Source organism: Impatiens glandulifera, chromosome 2 (genome assembly GCF_907164915.1).
Source record: "Impatiens glandulifera chromosome 2, dImpGla2.1, whole genome shotgun sequence".
Lineage (NCBI taxonomy): Eukaryota > Viridiplantae > Streptophyta > Magnoliopsida > Ericales > Balsaminaceae > Impatiens > Impatiens glandulifera.
The window spans coordinates 53713191-53733470 of NC_061863.1; the positions used below are offsets into that span (position 1 = coordinate 53713191).

Below are 20280 nucleotides of genomic sequence, written 5' to 3' on the forward strand. Positions count from 1 at the left end.
TATATTCTAAATTTTACGTGTAAACACGTATTAACTTTTGAAACTAAATGTATTCCAGTGTCATTTTGAATATATTTGTTTGTTGATTTTGTTGATTTTTTTAATAGACATGTAGGTGTTTGACGAATAATTCGTGTGAGAAATAACTTTAATTAAGAGTATGTTACCTTAGAACATGACCAACCAAGAAGTGCACAAGTACCTTATGCATGAGAGCTAATTCAGCACTTGGTTTCTTGATATCCAATAAAATGATACTTCAAAATCTTTTTGATTCCTCGAAGTAATATGAGAATCGATCGACAAAAGATAAAGAGGATGAAGAACAGGATATATGGAGGCGGTCTAGGGTTTAATTTGGGGCTCTTACTATGACTCAAATCGCGCTTTACATTCCGAATGTGACCTATTTATATGACTATCGTTTTACACGTATACACATATTAACCATTAAATAATATGCGTGTTTAAATATGCCCTTAACAAATAAACATACAAATACATTGATTTTCCAACTAATTTTTTAGACAAAATTATTTACAAACTTTACTACCTTACAAAGATGAAAATTTCTCAAGTTCACCTCAGAGTAATTTTGAAACTAAATGTGCCATTTTGAATATATTTACTTGTTGATTTTTTTAGTAGACACATATGAGAATAATGATCATTCCATTAATTTGTATAGGACACTTTTATAATCAATATCCAAAGACAAAGATTTTGTTTGTTCGTGAAAATCTATTTTATGAGTAATTTAAATCACAATTTTATTGTTTCATCGTAATGAAATTTTGAGACTTAATTTATCAAAATGGATTTATCTATGTTTTTTGCAATTTTGTCTATATTAAGGATGATTCTATTTTGATTCAATATTCAGTTAGCAATCTTCTCAACTTCATTTTTTTTTTTCTATTTCTTGTTTTTCCTTCATCTTTGTAATTGAGTTTAAAAGAATTTTAGGGTAGATTTAAAAAATAATGGAAAAAAATTAAATAAATATTCTATCATAAATTATATTGAAAAAATTAGAAAATTTGAGAACAATTTGACTTTATTTTATTAAAAAAGAACAATTTTTTTAGTGGGCTTGAGATAACTACAATCCTAACATAATTTCATCTCTATTTGTAATGTTACATGTTACGTATTTTACATATTTTAATAAAATGTTAATATTTTTTAAAAATAATTTTGTAGAGTTCTACTATTTGCTCAATTTGCATAATTCGATTAACTTAAAACTATATGTTCCGATGTTCTAATCACTTTAATCCAAAAATTACATCAGCCAATACAATCTCTTTAATGTCAAATTTTGAATTTAACATATATCTTCAATGAATTTAATCATTTTATCATTAATTTTAATGATAAGGATGACATCTACATAAAAACATAAAATGACAGCAACAATTTTTTTTATCTTTAATATAAAAATATATTTGTAAATTATTAATATTGAATTCCCCTTATATTATAAGATCATCAAATTTCTCATTCCATTCTTTTTTATAACTAGCATGTATCTCGTGCATTTGCACGAGTAATAATATAAAAAACCGTGAAAAAAATATTACGGTAAAAAATTTATGGGCGGGTCAACCCACAATCCGACTCAAGTATCCATTTACTCTCACATATATCCAAATTAACTACCGTTCTCGACCCGACAATCCGGACACTTTAAAAATTAAGCATCATTATATATATATATATATATTAGTTAGTTAAAAACTTGAACTTATATTGTTAAAATGTCACGCGTTTATCAAATTTTGGGTTGAATTTAAAATATAAAGTGTTATTAGTCTAGTTGGTTAAAAGGTTGTATATGTTTTGTTAGGTTGCAAGTTCGAACCATACCTATAGCATTTTTATTTTTAACTGTTTTAAGTTTATGGGCGGGTCAACCAACAATCCGACCCAAGTATCAATTTACTCTCACATATATCCAAATTAACCACAGTTCTCGACCCGGCAATCCGGACACTTTAAAAATTAAGCATTATTATATATATATAGATTAGTTAGTTAAAAAGTTGAACTTATATTGTTAAAATGTCACGCGTTTATCAAATTTTGGGTTGAATTTAAAATATAAAGTGTTATTAGCCTAGTTGGTTAAAAGGTTGTACTTGTTTTGTTAGGTTGCAAGTTCGAACCATCAACCCACAATTCGACCCAAGTATCCATTATAATCCGAACACTTTAAAAATTAAGCATCAAACCACAAATAATATAATATATTTTATTTATATGAAAGTAAATAAAAAATTATTTAATTATAACTTATTTAAAATGATAAATTTTAATTTTTCTATAGTGATAAATTTAAATTTTATTTATTTTTTTAATAAATTTGAATTTTATATTAGTAAAAATTAATTTTTTTTATTATCTCAAATAAATTAATTTTTAAAAGCGTTCACATAGTGAGAGTCGGCTTAGTAATAACTGTAACTCCTCATCCTTCTTCTCCGTTCTCTTCTCTGATGTGTGAATGAGGGGAATAGATCTAGATAGATAGATAGAGTAGATCCAGGATCAAGTTCCTTTTCGCCGCGCATCTCTCCTGATCTTTCTCTTCTCAGGTTTCTCTCTCTCTCTCCCCTCAATTTACCATCGTTTTTAGTTAATTGTCTCTTTTGGATGTTTTGACGGCTGGAATTAGTATTTGGGTCAGGGCATGTCTTCTCTGAATTCTCAGAAAGAAAGCAAGAAAGAAGAATAAGTACATTGTTTGCTTCAAGTTATCGAATTTATTTGGTTATAGTGGTTACCATTATGCCATAGATCTGAAATTAGAATGGTGACATATGCATAGCTGAAAGATTTGTGATTTATTTATTTTCGTCTTTTTTTTTTCTTTGATACTCAATTTCTATTGCTAGTACTAACATGGCTGATTTCTAAACAAGTGAAATGCCTTGCGTTCAAGCAAGAGTGAAGGTCTTAGCTAAGGTTGCTATGATTCTATCCATTGTGCTATTTAAGCTCTTCACATGGAAAAACCCTTTTCTTTTGTTACGGTTATGATGATTGATTTTTCTAATGTTTTCAATTTTCACGTCTAATGTTATGACCATGAACACTATTTCCGTTTTCTTTGTATAAAGTTTGGTCATAAGGATTGCTTATGTGTTTTTTTAGTCATGAGTGGGAACAAAATGATATTTTTAGGTAAAAAAGTGAAAAAGGTCCATTTGTTGAATGTGCTTTGCTTGAATGAATTTAGTGTTGATAATTGTTATTTTTGATCTTGAACCTTGTGTACCCGAGAATCATATTTGGTGGTATATACTTCATGCGAACTTAATAGTTTCTGTGATAATAGTAGGTCTTGTCAAGTAGATACTGCTGGTATAATCATGTCCAGGAGGCCATCCCGTCGCATTGGGGATGGTGGAAGTATTCCCTTTGTTGGTTCATTGCACGCTAAAGGACGCGCATCTCCGTTGCTGTCTGTTGGAATCATAGTCGTGGTAGACATCCGATTCATTCTCATTACTATTCATTCTTTCTAACTTTATAGTTGTGTTGTTACGAGTATTTTAAGAACAAAATATTTCATTTTTTATGGTGTGAAATCATATCTAAACTGCTACATGTAATTATTGAAATTGTATGTTCCATGGCTAAAGCTTTTTCTTCATTTGGAAATATTGCAGGGTGCAATTCTAATAATTGGATACGTGTTCTCAGGTCTGAATCTGATCCCATTTGAATTAGTCATTCATAAAAAGATTAAGCAATTCTTTCTTTTTATCATACTTAGCCATTATCCATAGCAAGATGAAGTCTATCTCTGTACCTTTTTTTTTTCTGTTAGAAAAGGTTGTATTTGTTTCATATGTTTTGACCATTTCTGTATACAGGTGGATCTGGCAGTGATGCAGACGCCATCAGTAAACTTGAGAGTAAGTAGTGCATAAAGAATCAATTGATCTAATGATTTCAGCTGTGTTAGTTCCATTAAGTAACTTGAATGTGTGTTTAATTTTCATGTATGTTGTTTCTGAAGATGCAGGTGGTGGTTTATGTACATTTGAAATTCAAAGAGCATTACCGTTTCTAAAGAAAGCATATGGTGATAGCATGCACAAAGTATTGCATGTTGGTCCTGACACCTGCACGGTTGTTTCTACATTACTGAAAGAAGAGGAAACTGAAGCTTGGGGTGTAGAACCATATGACCTAGATGAGGTAGATGATAACTGCAAGACCCTTGTTCGTAAAGGTGTTGTCCGGGTAGCTGATATTAAGTTTCCCCTTCCATACCGACCAAAATCATTTTCCCTTGTTATAGTATCAGATGCATTAGATTATCTATCGCCTAAGTATCTGAACAGGACTCTGCCAGAATTGGCAAGGGTGTCAGCAGATGGTTTTGTTGTTTTTGCTGGTAAGAACCTTAAAAAATATGTTCTTCTAAGAGCTTGGTTTGATCTTGGGTTATTTAAAAAAAATACACCACCTATCTTTTCAACCATCAAATCACTTCATTCATATAACAAAATACCAAAATCTCCTTAGTATTTTTTAATGAATTTTATAGTTTTAAATATAAGAGAATATTTTATTAATTTAACCCAAAAAACCCACTTTTTCATCAAACAAGATTTTAATTTCATAACCTTCAAATAACTTTCCTTCTAGTAACAATTAATAATTATGTTATATCGTCTATTGCACAGGTTACCCAGCACAGCAAAGAAGGAAAGTGGCAGAGCCATCAAAATTGGGTCGACCAGTAAGTTCTTTCATTGCATTTTGGGTTTCTGAGACGAACCCCACAGCTTTTAACTCAGGAAACTAACTGTGTTTATTTTTGTTTGATTTATTTTTTGTTATCAAGGCCAAATTACGTAGCTCATCGTGGTGGATAAGGTACTTTGTACAAACAAGCTTAGAAGAGAATGAAGCTGCCACAAAGAAGTTTGAACAAGCAGCAACGGCGAGATCATATAAGCCAGCCTGCCAGATCTTCCACCTCAGATCATTTAACTGATGACTGAACGTTTTGGGGAGAAAAATAGTAGTAAAGTTTCAAATAGCTTTATGGGAGTAGTTGTATACTACTAGCAAAGAGAATCAACATGCCACAACCAGATTTACACATGTGTGACCCTCGTCAAATATCACGGTTTGACTTATCTTCCTCCTATTTCACATGCTCCCTTCTTTTGAGTTGTTGTACTGCAACAGTCTATATACAAGTATTATTATGTGATTTACTTTATTTAACCTATAAGGTAATGTGTAATGTCTATTAGTTTGTTCTTGGAGTTACATTAAGGATGGGTATCTAAAAATAGGGAAAAAGGACTCAATGTGCAAGAACAACTTTAGTATACGAGTCTTGAACTAGATGTTAAGTTCTCATGTTCGAATCAACACCTTGATTTAAGTGAGGTTCATGGCGGTGGGATGTCTAGGAGAAAACCACGGGCTTAAAAAAACTCTAGTATGAGCGAATATATAATTTGCAGAAAGATTTGCCTCATATTTACTTATGTGATTGTTTTAATCTAGGGTATACAATAGAAGCACCCCCTTTCCTTATGCGGTATATATAGAAAACTAAAGCAGATACAGGTGGTCAAACAAACGAAAAGAAAATTGACCAGAAGCTACCAACTGCTCTGCTTCCAAGGAGGATAAAGGTACATCTTCCCCCCAAAATAGACCAAAATGTGTTTGCAAACAGCTAACTAATTGCAAATAGAAAACATGTTTATACAAATAAAATGAATATTCTCTCAGTAGTTAGGAAGAGAGCATTCCTTGGGCATGTTGTTTAGGAATCTGTTATTATCTTGGCAATAATCATAATTGAGATGATATTTTCTCACCCATTTGAAGAGTCTCCTCTGTGTCCACGTTAGGGAATTGAACCTATCCTTATTCCACCAATTTGTAGGACTCTCTCCCCTGCATGACCTTACATTATTGCCTCTCCATACACATGCATCAATCTTGTGGTCTCTGAATGAGGCAATGAAAGGGCCCTTTGACCAATCGACCTTATCCTTCCCGCCCCGTGTCGCCCAGCTTTCACCGTTCCATATGCTGACCTTCATCCCCATTGGCTGCCACCTTGGAAATGCCACCCCTTTGTCTTCATGGTTTCTGTATGTCCTTATGGGTACCCAATCTACCATGAACCTGACTCAGTTGAAAGAAATCTCAATTATGTCGATATTGGTACGCATAGAGCTCGTTTGATTTAATATTTAAAACTGTTATAAAAAATAAAAGATATTTTAGCATTTTGGTTGATGGAGTGCTTAATGATTTTATAAGCCTTACACAATTTGGTAAACATTCCAGAGAATTGAGTATGTATGGAAATCCTCAGTTGGATCAAACCATAGCCGGATTCGTTCTTCTTTGTCGTCAAACCCCTCAACAAAGATATTTGTCTGAAGAGTGTATGGTTGCCCAATCACGTTCCCAAGAAACTCGAAGTCTAGTTCATCGCGATTAGGTTGATCAGAGGATGTTAGCTGCATTACCAATTTCTAGCTTCATTTTCAATATATAATCTTAATATTTAAATCTGAAAAGGCAAATATTGGAGAGTTGTTTCTTTACATAAAAGGCAACAACAGTGCCGGCAGAATAGCCAGGTATCAGTTTGATTTTCATGTCAAATTGGCCAAACATGAACAAGTCATTTGAAGCAAACCCAGACCCTAAAAAATGAAAAAGATGCATAATAAATCCCATTTCATTTTAATAATACAGTGAAAAGAATATATGGTAGTTTATAGCCTACCCGAATCTTGATCAAGAGTCAATGTCCTTGACCTTCCATCAGAAGAGGTATTGACATGGTCGGGAGACCATGTAACAAAGAAATCCTTATCGAAATTCCCAAGTGAAATTCGGGCTATCGATAGAAGAAGAAAACCAAAGATCATCGCAAAATTACACCGAAATGATCTCGCCATTCTCTTTTGATTGCCTAAGTAACTACTAGCCAAAAGGTAGTACTATTAGTAGTCTGATATGGTTAGAAGGTTTGAAAGTTGTTTTTGTGAGTGAGTATATAATATAATATATGTGTAAACAATCACTTGAAGGGGGATGGTCATATATACTAAACAATGTGAAGAGAACAAAAGGGAGGGCAGGTTGCTTTGTGTAAAGCAGGGATATCTTTGGGGAGAGGCAAAGGAATGTTAGTCTAGCTGTTTAGAATCTTTATATCATACTCTTTGTATACAAATTTGTGTGTTCTTGTGCTTGAATTCACCCCTCTTTTGATTCATCAGTTCTCTACTAATGAGATGTTGATTTCCTTAATTTTGACCCTTTTCATGAGATAAAGTTTGATTCTTGAAAGAGAAGGTGTATCCTTATCATAAATATAATTCAAAATCAGCTATAATTTTATAGGAATCCATTGTGAAATAAAAACAAAACAGATTGAATAAATTATATATGTCTCCTCATTATTGATATATGTAAATGTTTAATTGATTGATTGATTTGTTTATTTTTAAAAACTGAGGTGAATTAGGCTTGTAATTAAGTTTGAAGGTAATTATTTAGAACAATTTCTTCCAATAAAGATCATTATGGGCACATAAGGTTTATTATTCATTTGAAACATTTAAGAATGACATCTAAAATACATGATTCTGAAACACATGATTCTGAGTGTCCGTAAAAGAAACTCATTACAATGCAGCCAATTGTTGTATGTTGATGGGGTATGCATAAGATTTAGAATTGGAAGAGAAAGCTTGTTTCGCGTAGATGATGTTGGCATTCTCCGTGGGATGAAAAGCATCCCAAAACAAGTATTTGGTGCGGTCATCGCACGGTTCTTCGAGAGGAAGACATGTTATCTGTCCGTTATTCTTTCCCACGCCACAACATCCTTTGTCTATAACCTCAAATCCTACACATAAAACACATAGTTGTCATAATCAAAAGTTGTCAAATAACTGATCTTGTTAAATCCTATTTAGTAGCAATATTGCTTAATAATAGAGAACACCCTTATGATTATTTGATCTGGGTTATTTTATATTTATTGTAAGTATCACATCATTCAATTTACAATCTACATTATACTAATTTAATTATTAACAAAATACTTAGTTGCATGGTTATATATTATTTGAAATCAATGAATTAACATAAATATGCTAAAAATTCCCAAAAGAAATACCATAGGATGCAGCATTTGCGACTAGGTCATTCGAGCTCTTATACGAATCAAGATATACGAACTTAGCGCCAGGAAGCTGGCCACCATTGAAATTGTCAACCATTTTCCTCACCCCCGAGTTAAAGAGACTAATTGCATTGTTGATATCCTCATTACACTTGGTGTTATTTCCAGTGTATCTAGCCAACTGATATGGTATGCATCCGATTTGTCCCACTGAAGCCACAATAACTTTGCGAGCACCCAAGTTATAAAGAGTCTAAAACAGACAAAAACAAAAGAGAACGAATACATCATCGTTACGAACCACTGATAACATTGAGCTAGAAAATAATAATAAGATATATATTTAAATAGAAACCGTTAGTTGACGTGAATAATCCTGAAGTAGGGCGTTAGCATAAGCTGTAGTAGTGAATTGCTTAGAAGTGGAGTAAAAATTGGTCATGTAATAGTTGTTGAGATAGTCATTGCTTCCCATTCCAGAGTAGAATATACATTTGCTCAAGTAAGCACTTAGAGCACCATTGTCTCCCCTAAAAGCCCTCCTTAGCTCTTCCACTGTTCTTCCATAATTGCTAACTTGCCTATTCATTGAAGAATGAGCACCCTATATATATATACATATATCAATTGCGGATCAGTTAAAAATTGTGTTGCCCGTGAAAAATGAAACGAAATAGTGGTTATATACATAATGTATGTACCAGATTGTTGCCGGTTTCATCTCGAATACCAGAAGCACCTGATGCGAAATTTGCTCCTCTTAGGAGTTCATTTCCTCGGATTCGAGCATAAGGAGGAATGTAGTTTGGGAAGCCTAAGAGTTGAGCTGCAAAGATTCCAAACAAAGTGTTACTTCAAACCAAATTAAAGAAATGTCAAAAATATTGTAAAATGATATTTTGTCACACTTTCGGATATAATCACATCCTATTTGAAAATGCATAGTTTCGGGGTTCAATTGTTATATATGAATGATGATTAAAATTATTGTATGATTTTTGGCTTCATTATAAAACTATTATTTTTATCTCATAATCCTATTTATGTTATGAACTATTAACTATATATCCATAAAATTAATCTTTAATTGAAGAAACTTGAGTTTAGGAGCATAGATAAATAATAGGTAAGTACCGAGAGCATCAACAAAAGTGCGACCATTGGTGAATCGGCCGGTGGTGCCTTGAGGGAAATCAATGCCGTAGGGCCTGTAATTGGCCCTTGCGAGCGTGAGAATTCCATTGTTGTTTCCATTGTCGACCAATGAGTCCCCAAAGATGAAGAAACACGGTGCTAGTTGCGACGTTTGTGCCTCACAACGACAAATGAACAAGAAGATGAACCCTACAACACCCAAAATATTATTAATCTTCTTATCTTTTATTAAACAGCTCATGTTGAGTACTGAGTACATTGTTGGAAATATTCAAATCCGACCAATTCAAATGATACTTAATTTGTCATCCCTTATATATACATATCATAGTGAATCGTGATCGATCGAAATTAATTGTTAATGGTATCACGTGATACTTAGAAATAAGGGGGTGGGGGGACCTTAATTTAAAGTTGTGGCTATAGAGATATAGCAAGTGATTCGCATTAATGGATTTGCTAGCTAGCGGTGAACAAGGTTCAAATCCTGTGAGTTAATGTATAATATAGTCACTATTTGTTATTATTTTTCTTTTGTAAAATAACATTTTTAATTATCCTCACACACACATCTAAAAAGAATTAGGATGAGCATTACACTAATTAATTTGAAATTCAATCCGATCTAATCTGAAATATTAATTCGGATTGGATTGAGTTCGGATTAGATTGGATTAAATTCGGATTTGATTAAATACGGATTGAATTAGATTGGATTGGATTTAATCCGGATTTGATTAAATACATATTGGATTGGAATAGGAATATCTAATTTTTTTTTTTTTTTTAATTTTACTTACTTCACCACAATATATTATTTTATTTTTTATTTTCAAAATATTTAAGCCATTTTTTTTGCTACAGTAATCAATTTTATGTTTCTTTTTATTTTCTTCAGATAAAATATAATAATATATTATTAAAAAAGTTAATTAAAAATTTTGTTAAGTGATTTAAAAATATAAAAAATACATAAAAAAAAGTAAAATAAAAAAAATTAGTATACAATCATATAAAAATATATTAAATTGGATTATTCAAACCATACCCAATCCAATACAAATTTAATTTGTATTAATTAATATTACAAATTGGATTAATATAATTTAAATTTAATATGAATCGAACCGAATTTGGCAATGTGGCAAATCAAGATGCGGGCTTTGCTGAAATAACACGGTTTATGGGGACCGCTGAAGTTGTCAACAAGAGCAGAAATAACCATTGAGATTGTCATTTCGGAGGAGAAGATAATGTGTCAGATCAATATACGGGCTCTACTAAAATGACAAGACTTATTGTGTTACTGAAGTTATCGGTAGATGTAGGACAACCGTTGAGATTGTCATTCTAGAGGAGAAGATAATGTGGCACATGAAGATGCGGGCTCTACTAAAATGACAGAGCTTATGGGGTTGCTGAAGTTATTGGTAGGAACAGAACAACCGTAGAAATTATCATTCTGGAGGAGAAGATAATGTGACACATCAAGATGCAGGCTCTACTAAAACAATGGGGCTTTTTCCCAAAAAAACGATGGGGCTTATGGGGTTGCCGAAGTTATCAATAAGAGTAGAACAACAACTAAGATTGTCATATTGGAGGAGAAGATAATGTAGTAGATCAAGTTGCGGGCTCTACTAAAATGACAGGGCTTATGGGGTTGTTGAAGTTATCGGTAGGAGCAGAACAACATTGAGATTGTCATTCTGGAGGAGAAAATAATGTGGCAGATCAAGATACGGGCTCTACTAAAATGACAGGGCTTATGGGTTGCTGAAGTTATTGGTAGGAGAAGAAAAACCGTTGAGATTGACATTCTGAAGGAGGTGACTACGTCAGAACCATTCACCTACGAAGAAACTATATTCAGTTCTGAAGTTGCACAATGGTTTGCAGCAATGGGAGTATTCAAGTCAAGGTGGAGATTTATTGAGTCGACTTGAATATTTGAGTTAACAAAGAAGTTGTTAAGTTGTCTTGGAGACAACTCTAGATCTAGAAGAGAGAGACAATAGATCATCTGGGCCACATCTGACATTGACTAATGTATTTGAGTTATCTCTAGTATTGACAAATACATTTGAGCCACCTCTATCATTGATTAATGCGTCTATACTAGAATGGTTTGCAACAATGGGAGTATTCAAGTCAAGATGGAGATTTGTTGAGTAAACTTGAATATTTGGGTTAGCTAAGAAGTTGTTAAGCTATCTTGGAGACAACTCTAGATCTAGAAGAGAAAGACGGTATATCATCTAGGTCATCCATGGAATTGACTAATGCATCTGGGTCACCTCTAGCATTGACTAACGCATCCGAGTCATCCTTGACATTGACTAATGCATCTGGGTCACCTCTTGTCATTGACTAATGCATCTGAGCCATCTCTAGCATTGACTTATGCGTTTGGTCCATCCTTGACATTGACAAATGCATCTGGGCCACCTCTAGCATTAACTAATGCGTTTAGTCATCCTGGGCATTGACTAATGCATCTGGGCCACCTCTTAAAATTGACTAATGCATTTGGGCCACCTCTAGCATTGACTAATGCGTCTGGACCATCATTGACATTGATTAATGCATCTGGGTCATCTCTTAACATTAACTAATGCATCTAAGCCACCTCTAGCATTTAATAATGTGTCTGACCATCTTTGGCATTGACTAATATATTTGGGTCACCTCTTGGCATTTACTAATGCATCTGGACCACCTTTAGCATTGATTAATGTGTCTGGGTCATCCTTGGTATTGAGTAATGCATCTGGGCACCTTTAGCATTGACTAATGCACATGGGTCATCCTTAGCATTGACAAATGCGTCTAGGACCACATCTGGCATTGACTAATGCATCTGGGCCATCCGGTACCAGCGAGTGCATCTAGGCCATCTGGAACCGGCGAGTGCATTCGAGTCATCTGGCACCGACGAGTGCATATGGGTCATTCGACACCGACGAGTGCATTTGGGTCATCCGCACCGGCGAGTGCATCTGGACCATCGATACTGGCGAGTGCATATAGGCCATCCAACACTAACAAGTGCTTCTGGGTCATTTGGCACTAGCGAGTGCATCTGGGCCATCCGACACCGGCAAGTGCTTTCTGGGTCATCTAGCACCGACGAGTGCATCTGAGCCATCCAGCATCGACGAGTGCATCTAGGCCATCCGACACCGTCGAGTGCATCTGGGCCATCTAATATTGACGAATGCATCTGGGCCATCCGACACCAGCGAGTGCTTCTGGGTCATCCGACACTGGGAGTGCATCTGAGCTATCCTGCACTAGCGAGTGCATTTGGGTCATCTGACACCGGTGAGTGCATCTGGGCCATTTGACATTGATGAATGCATCTGTTAAGTTGACTTTTGACAACTCTGGATCAAAGAGATGAGATAAAATATTTGGGCATTGTTTAATGTATTTGGAGCATTTAAGGGAATTCAAGTCAAGGTGGAGATTTGTTGAGATGTCTTGAATTGATGATGCAATGAAAGGGAATATTGAAAAAAAGGAAAGTATATATATATTTTTTGTGTGTACTCTTGATTTAAGAAATAAGATTAACACAAAAGGAAATGTGATTTTTTTGTTAGGGTAATATAACTAGAAAAGTATTGTGATAATATTTTCGAGATTATTTGTCAAAATATTAGTATTGACCATGTTGAAGCTTATTTAAAGGTGCAGTCGGCACTTTAGAAAACTGAAGTCTTTGCCTTGAGAGCATCATTTCTGTCCCAGTAATGTATCTGTTAGGGTTTCGAGGGACCGAGTGTTATATAAACTCGTGTCATAACCCTAGTATGTACTGTTGTAATCTTTTTTCTGATCTCATAATAAAATTCTCTCTTTCTGGTGGACGTAGTCAAGTTTTATCTTGGTGAACCACGTTTAAATTTGTGTCGTTCTTTATTGCTTACAACATCTCAGGCATTCTGTTACAACACTTCAATCGTTCAACCAGATCACTTAAACTGGTTAGAACTAGCCGGTTATGTCACCGAATTACAGAAGGATGTGAATACTCCGCTTCTTTGTCTGGCTTCCAAATCACGGGAATGCTTATTTGCGATGCATGAAGTGCTTGAAATGCATAAAAGACCAAATGAGTATATGGAAAGGACGACAGATGACCAGCAAAACAAACAATGTAAAGACTCAAAGCAGTTGGGATTCCATCTGCCTTTAACATTACTGATGATGACCCTTGAGCGTTGAAGCCAACACCATCAACCAAATCAACACAAACCACGGAAAAGTGAGTAATGAGGCAAGAAAATACCCTAGTGGCAGCTACATAAGAAAGAATACTCAAGTGATCAGTCAAAAGCATGGATGGAAGAGAGATTAAACCAGTCATTACTACAAATAATTGCATTCCTCCTCCTTCTATAAGTATAAGTGTTCCAATCTTGATAGTGAAGTTGGGGAATAGCTTGTGTAAATTGTCCCCTTCCAATATCAACAGCCCTATAGCCAACATGTAGAGCTTCGAATTCATGACAATGGAAACAAAGGTTATACCTTTTGTACATGGAAAATTATTAAACAAGTTTTAACTCTAGTATCCTAATATAGCTACGTATTTATAAAACAAAATTAATTTTATCCAAAAACACTAATTGAGAAGAAGGGCAGTGTAAAGGGTCATTCCACCCACAGCCAGAAACAGGAATAGGCTTAGCCATCCTCCACTTGACAGAGCATATGGAACTGTCAGGAGACCAATTCCTGATCAATTATATATACTTTAGTAAAATGATGATAAGTACTAGAGAGAAATAAAAGATGGAAATTAAATACCCAAAAGGGCATGAGTAGCATTGAAGCAGGCTTTGAGGAAGCTTGAGGATCCAGTAGTTTGATCAGTTGGAATGAGTGGAGTTCTCATGAGCTCCTCATGTTGATCATGGTTTTCCATTGTTTGATTGAAAGAATTGCAATTGGCTGCATAAAAAGATGACTTTTTTTTTTTCATCATAAAAGAAGTAAATTATTAAGGGCCTTACTATTCCAAATTATTGAATTTGACAAACACAAAGAGACAATAGATAGGATAGAGACAGGAGCTCAACAAGCAATCCTCAACTAGCTGCTTAGTGTTATTTTGAACAATGATTCCCATCTTTACAAGAGGCCGACAAATTAATTTGTTCAGTCAGATCTGCTTTATGTTGGTGCTGAAAATTAAGCTTCTATAGTGCAATTATTAAATAATAATTATGAGGATCTTGCTTTTATGATTATTTTTAAGTCTTGTGCTGGTCTAAGCTATTTTAATTTATTTTCCTTACAAGTGTATATTAGGGATGGCAATGGGGCGGTTCGGTTCGGTGAATGACACACTACAACAAAACATGCATTTAGTGGCACATAACTGCCCACGCTTATTAAGCGTCAGCAAAAGTTCAGAAAATAATTTTTTTTACCTACCTATGACAACCTTTATAATTTTTTATTTATTTATATTTTAAAAAATTCTTATAAGCAAATGATTATTAAACATTTCGTTTTAATATTTTTTTATGTTTTATTTTTAATTTTTTAAATACTTTTTACAATATAGTCGGTTAATCATTAAATTAAATATGAATTTATTACTAATATAAAATAATTAAATAAAATTAAAATTAGATAAAATAAAATAAATTAAAATTGTAGATAAATAATATAATAAATTAGCTAAGTAATTTATTTGTAATTTACATGTCAGAATCAAACAAGACCATTATTTTAATTATTGTTGGTTATCTCATTATTGGATAAATTTTTTTTTACTTTGTTTTAATTTTATTTGATTAAAGGTCACTACCATTCTCATATAAAGAAGGCCCTTAATTTAATTTTTGTTGCCAGATTGAAAAATGAAACTAGAGGGGTCCAACATTAATGACTATCCAATGTTTTGACTAATAATGTATATCATATATTTCATTAGGTTAACTTTTAATATTTAATAAATAAATAAATAAAAATATGAATACATAATAATTACAATATTAAAAAAAAATTTAAACAGTTTTTATTTTCACTCTCATCCTTAACTAATTAGTCTTAAAACATATTGTAAAATTATAAAATTTTTAAATATTTGATCAGTTATAATTTTATTACAAACTAGTCAAATTATTTAATATCTAAAATAAAATAAATACATTTTTCATCGTCAACTTTTTAATGTGTGAAATATAAAGAAAACTAAAAATAGGACATCCACACGATGTGATAGATGAAGTTAAGTAGAGAGAGGGTGATAAAGTTCAAATCCAGATGGCAACTCTCTTAATCTCCACATAAACTCAACTTCTCACCTTCTAGGTTTTCCTTCAACTTCTGATCTTCCGCCGATGACTCCGACGACGCCGAAACTAAATCCACTGCTGCTGATGCATCATCATCAGATCCAGACAGTTTCGACAACAAACTCTCTCAAATCAGGTTGCGTTACCGCAGCGGATCTGGAAAGAAGGCTGAGATTCGCAAGAGCCGAAAAGGACATAAATCATCTCTTCTACAAGGTCATTGCAATCAACGGATGTTGTTCGAAAGGAGATGATCTCGAAAGCTCTTAGTTGACCTAATTTAGATTTGAGAAGCCACAGGTATCTTCCAACCCTCCTCCTCTGCGTTTTCCTCTCATAATTTGACTTAGGGGATGACAAATGTTTTGAACAACAGGAAGGGGAAGGTAACTCAGTAGTAAACAAACGTCTCTACCTAGTTTGGTTACTCAACTTTCAAATACCAGTTGCAGGCAATGGCTGAGGAAGAAGTCAAACATAACAGGTTAATAATTCCAGTTCATTCCTCTTCTTTGCTTTGATAGAACATTTGCGAATGTCCTCAGATCTCAGAAACGTAGTACATCCTTTTCTCAAAATTTAAAATTAAAAACTCGCGATTCACCATCAACATCAAACCTCACACATTTGACATTCCTTTTCTTTTTCCCATCCCTGCATTTTATTCATAAGTAAGACAACGGAACATATGAATTATCAGATCAAATCTTAAAACAGTTTACTTACAGTGTATGATTATTGATGCCATTGATAAAACGGGCAATGTTGCTTCTGTTATCAGCTGATAACGAGACTTCTTGAGACTTCTTGATGGATCAGAAGCATAAAGCAATGTCATTATGCTATCTCCATCATCATTTTCGCGCTTCTTCAAATAATCAACATCTCCAACATATTCCGATATTATAGTCACATCCTTTATCTGTCTATCCACTTCAACAGTATATCTATCCAAAACAACAAGGAAGAAAATCTTGAAACCAATTTTTCTGTACATGTGTATTCTATTCTTTATAGAAAAGGCATAAACTACAATTAACTCACCCTTCAATTGGGTCATAAACAACCATTAGGGGGAGGCATTCCCCTCTTTCCATCATGCTTTTGCACAAATTTAAGGCTTCACAATCCTATTTTGACAGAACCTGCACAATTTCAAATATATATATGAATTTTTACTATCCAATCGATTGAATTATGGAAGCCTCGATCTTTGTTAAGACATTTTACCTGCACTCCGCTATGCTCCAAAGCAGCAGAATTTGCGAATCTAGGAGCCATTCCGGGCATGTAAGTGAGCTCGTTTCTGTAATCAGCTCCGGTTGATGTAAGAGTTGTTGCCAGCGAGGCCATTTGTTCTAATCTCCTAATGGGATCTTCAGTTGGAATGTAGGGCAGCAACCTTCTTCTCTTCTTTAATGATGAAAAATTGACTGTTCTTTTTCTCTTCTTTTTGTTTTCTGCAAGTATTATAGAGATAAGAGAAATCTTCAGTTCATCAATGGCATCCTTTTTAATTGCGAAAAATATTTTAATTTTTGTTTATAGAGGTGTGTTAAAGAAACAAATTGATTATTCTATTTTTGTTGTGTTAATAACTTGATAGCAGCATGATTAATTGATATTCTGTTTTTGTTGTATTAATAATTTGTGACAGGCACTTATCATTTGTGAACAGGAACAAGAACTTCAATTTGATTTTCAGCTTTATGGGTAAGAACTTACAGTGGTGGTCTCTCTTTTTAGCCATTCCAGATCATCCCTCTTATTTTGTTTGATAGAACATTTGTGAATGTCTCTAGATCCCAAGAAACGTAGTTCATCCTTTTTATGACCTAATAATGTATCCATTCCCAGGATTTATATAGTATTACAGTAATTACATATAGATAGTACCTTCTAGATATTAATGTTTGTCTTCTTGTATTCTAGATTCTGAGGATTAGTTTCAATGAGATTGTCAAGATTGATATGTTTGTCTATGCTTTTGGAGATGAGGTAAATTTTTTAATGTTTTCCTTCATTATGAACCATATATTGTATTAACACTTCTATAAACAGAATGTAAGACTTGTCAAGGTTGCTCTTAGGATTGGTGTTGGTAACATGGTAAATACTATTCTATGAAAGTTTCACATAAGGTACTTCTTTTAAGAAGAAGAAAAACTTATTTTATTCCTTGCGAGGAATATGCATGATCAATATAACTTAGTATAGTAAGTGATTCTGCAGGAAAGGAACTCACTTCCATTGCCAAATATACAAGGAGATGTGCGTCGTGTGTGCTCTTGCAACAATTTATTCACATCTAGTTGTATGCTCATAACCATCACTACACTCATTTATAATATTATTCATTCAAATGATTTTTTTCCTCTTGTTTATATTTGTTTTTTTGTAGTGGATGGTGAGGCGATGGATACAGTATCTTGGACGCGATAAAATAGTGAAGTAATGGTGTGGAACAATAATCACTAATGGTGTGGAACAATAATAACCCAGCTTCAGCTTGAGGTTCATATGCGAACAATTATTATTTTACTACAAAAATACATTTAGTTCTTATTTTTTTGAAATCTCTATCTTAGGGGCAAACAACATAAACAGGGTTTCACAAGAGCTGATCTATTGAAGTGTCTTGAAATGATAAAGGTATTTTTGTTGTTAACTTCAATGTATATCAATTTTGTTTGGTTGTTACATTTGATTCCATTTGAATCTTTCTCTTAACTTTCTTTTTTCTATTATTACTCTTCTTCAGGTTGAACATGAACTTTCTCCGCATATGTCGAATTTTGCTCGAATAAGAAATTGGAAACAGGTAAAAGAAAATAAAATAGAGTTGTTTTTAGTTTTATCTACATTTCTTTATTGGAAAATTTTATAATTATTAAGATCTAATCATCTAAGTTTTTTAAATTTGGAGCATTTTAAAAGTGCATTACAGGTAAAGATTTTATTATGAATCCACAAACTGATGATAGCATTGATGATGGTGCATTGATGATGGTTGGGCTGAAATCTATTATTATGAAATTTGTATTATTATGAAATTTGTAATATGATAGATTATTTTGAAATTTGTAATATGATAGATTATTTTGAAATTTGTAATATGATTTTGTTAAATAATACTATTGGAGAAAATTTACCTTTCTTTTTTTATTGTTTAAAATGTCAATAATGAGAATAAATAATTCTATAAATGTCATTTTTAATAATTATTTACCTTTTTTTTAAAATATAAAATAAAAATATAGAGAAAATTGATAATATAAATTTAAAAAGCAAAAATAAAAAATAAAATAAAATTGTTAAAAATTAAATGGGTTTTTAGCGACGCTTAAATCACTTTTACCGACGCTTAATTACTTTTACCGACGCTTAAATTACTTTTACCGACGCTTAAATAAGCGTTGTTATAACTTGCGCCGACCCTACTTATGGCGACGCAAGAATAAGGGTCGGTGATATTTTTGACGACGCTTTTAAGGGTTGGCAGAAGTCTTTTTAAGGGTCGCCAGAGGTCTTTTTTGTTGTAGTGACAATACCATCCCCGCCCCGAATTTACCCACCTCGCCCCGATCCCCGCCCCGATTCCCAACTTGGTTTTTAAATATAAACCATCCCCGCCCCGATCGGGTACGGGGTTTCCCCGCGGTGCACCGAAACCGAATAGAAATTTAAATTTAAAATATAAATAATAAAATAAAATAAAATAATTCATATATTTAGAGTTATAAATTATCAAAATATTAAATACCAAACAAAAACAACATTCAATAATAATAATTTTAAAGTATTAAATCCAAAACAAATAAACTTCCAATAATAATAATGTTTCAAAATATAACAAAAACTCTAATGGGACTAAATCTCCATTCTTCATCTTCATTCTTCAATGGTTAGAATCGACCGGGCCTGACCGGCCTGGGTTTGAACATCATCATCACTTCTCCAAACTTTTGCAATAAATTCAATTCTTATTAATAAAAATATATATTAATAAATAAAATAAAGTATAAAAATTTAAATAAACTCACATTTCTCAAACTATACTAAATAAAAACATTTCAACTTATTTAAAAAACAATAAATTACTAATTTTTTTAAAAGAAAATAACATGTAATACCATTTTTTATTTGAAAAACAATAAAAGTGTAAATAAACTAATGAAATATCATACTTCTCAAACTATACTAAATAAAATAATTTTACCTTCTTTTAAAAATATTAGATTACTAACATACTCTTTTCTCAAACTATTAAATAACTAATGAAGTATCATATTATACATGAATATAATAGCAAAAGAAAATTATCGGACACAAATATTATACAAATTAAATAATAGCGATCTAAACTAATTGTTTATAATGAAAATAAAATAACTAAACTCACCTGAAATCGAAAATATCGTCGTCAAGTCAAGAGAAAATGTAACAAAGATTGTGAAAGACAAAGACGAATATAGAAAACACCCTATAAAAAAGACGTGATGCCATTTTGTTTATATTAATTAGTAAAAAACAGTAAAATAATATTAGCAAAGAGTTCAACTAACCTTCAAATTGAAAACACCTTTAAGATTCAAGAGAGAATCATGGATCATGTAT

The 20280-nt window shown here is 32.9% G+C and overlaps 3 protein-coding genes across 5 annotated transcripts; 1 reads left to right on the plus strand and 2 right to left on the minus strand.

Annotated features, from left to right (window-relative positions):
- Nucleotides 1–2465: 2465 nt before the first annotated feature.
- On the plus strand, nucleotides 2466–5254 carry LOC124925896 (probable pectin methylesterase CGR3). Of its 3 annotated transcripts, none has more exons than XM_047466018.1 (7): nucleotides 2466–2597; nucleotides 3341–3488; nucleotides 3675–3708; nucleotides 3882–3923; nucleotides 4028–4408; nucleotides 4701–4756; nucleotides 4862–5254. In XM_047466018.1, the coding sequence occupies exons 2-7, from the start codon at nucleotides 3375–3377 to the stop codon at nucleotides 5012–5014; spliced, it is 780 nt and encodes a 259-aa protein (XP_047321974.1). In that variant the 5' UTR covers nucleotides 2466–2597; nucleotides 3341–3374; the 3' UTR covers nucleotides 5015–5254. The 3 variants fall into 3 exon arrangements, with proteins under 3 accessions (XP_047321974.1, XP_047321976.1, XP_047321975.1); XM_047466020.1 differs by having other exon boundaries at nucleotides 4034–4408; XM_047466019.1 differs by having other exon boundaries at nucleotides 3344–3488.
- A 284-nt stretch (nucleotides 5255–5538) lies between these two features.
- Nucleotides 5539–7300, minus strand: LOC124925894 (probable xyloglucan endotransglucosylase/hydrolase protein 10). Its single transcript, XM_047466017.1, has 4 exons — nucleotides 6785–7300; nucleotides 6601–6701; nucleotides 6316–6512; nucleotides 5539–6171 (listed from the first exon to the last, which is right to left on the minus strand). Exons 1-4 carry the CDS (start codon nucleotides 6957–6959, stop codon nucleotides 5766–5768), a joined length of 879 nt encoding a protein of 292 aa, XP_047321973.1. The 5' UTR covers nucleotides 6960–7300; the 3' UTR covers nucleotides 5539–5765.
- A 262-nt stretch (nucleotides 7301–7562) lies between these two features.
- Nucleotides 7563–9622, minus strand: LOC124925685 (GDSL esterase/lipase At1g33811-like). The gene is made up of 5 exons (XM_047465757.1): nucleotides 9329–9622; nucleotides 8896–9020; nucleotides 8550–8798; nucleotides 8189–8447; nucleotides 7563–7915 (listed from the first exon to the last, which is right to left on the minus strand). The coding sequence occupies exons 1-5, from the start codon at nucleotides 9606–9608 to the stop codon at nucleotides 7692–7694; spliced, it is 1137 nt and encodes a 378-aa protein (XP_047321713.1). The 5' UTR covers nucleotides 9609–9622; the 3' UTR covers nucleotides 7563–7691.
- Between the last annotated feature and the right edge of the window lie 10658 nt (nucleotides 9623–20280).

Excerpts from the sequence above, each read along its gene's own strand:
- LOC124925896 (XM_047466018.1), top strand. The coding sequence starts at position 3,375 with ATGTCCAGGAGGCCATCCCGTCGCATTGGGGATGGTGGAAGTATTCCC. Across the intron at positions 3,489-3,674 it reads CTGTTGGAATCATAGTCGTG|GGTGCAATTCTAATAATTGG; the intron begins GTAGACATCCGA and ends GAAATATTGCAG. Across the intron at positions 4,409-4,700 it reads TGGTTTTGTTGTTTTTGCTG|GTTACCCAGCACAGCAAAGA; the intron begins GTAAGAACCTTA and ends TCTATTGCACAG.
- LOC124925894 (XM_047466017.1), bottom strand. The coding sequence starts at position 6,959 with ATGGCGAGATCATTTCGGTGTAATTTTGCGATGATCTTTGGTTTTCTT. Across the intron at positions 6,702-6,784 it reads GACTCTTGATCAAGATTCGG|GGTCTGGGTTTGCTTCAAAT; the intron begins GTAGGCTATAAA and ends TTCATTTTTTAG. Across the intron at positions 6,172-6,315 it reads TGGAATGTTTACCAAATTGT|GTTCATGGTAGATTGGGTAC; the intron begins GTAAGGCTTATA and ends CAACTGAGTCAG.
- LOC124925685 (XM_047465757.1), bottom strand. The coding sequence starts at position 9,608 with ATGTACTCAGTACTCAACATGAGCTGTTTAATAAAAGATAAGAAGATT. Across the intron at positions 8,448-8,549 it reads ATTATTCACGTCAACTAACG|ACTCTTTATAACTTGGGTGC; the intron begins GTTTCTATTTAA and ends TGTCTGTTTTAG. Across the intron at positions 7,916-8,188 it reads CGCAAATGCTGCATCCTATG|GATTTGAGGTTATAGACAAA; the intron begins GTATTTCTTTTG and ends TTTTATGTGTAG.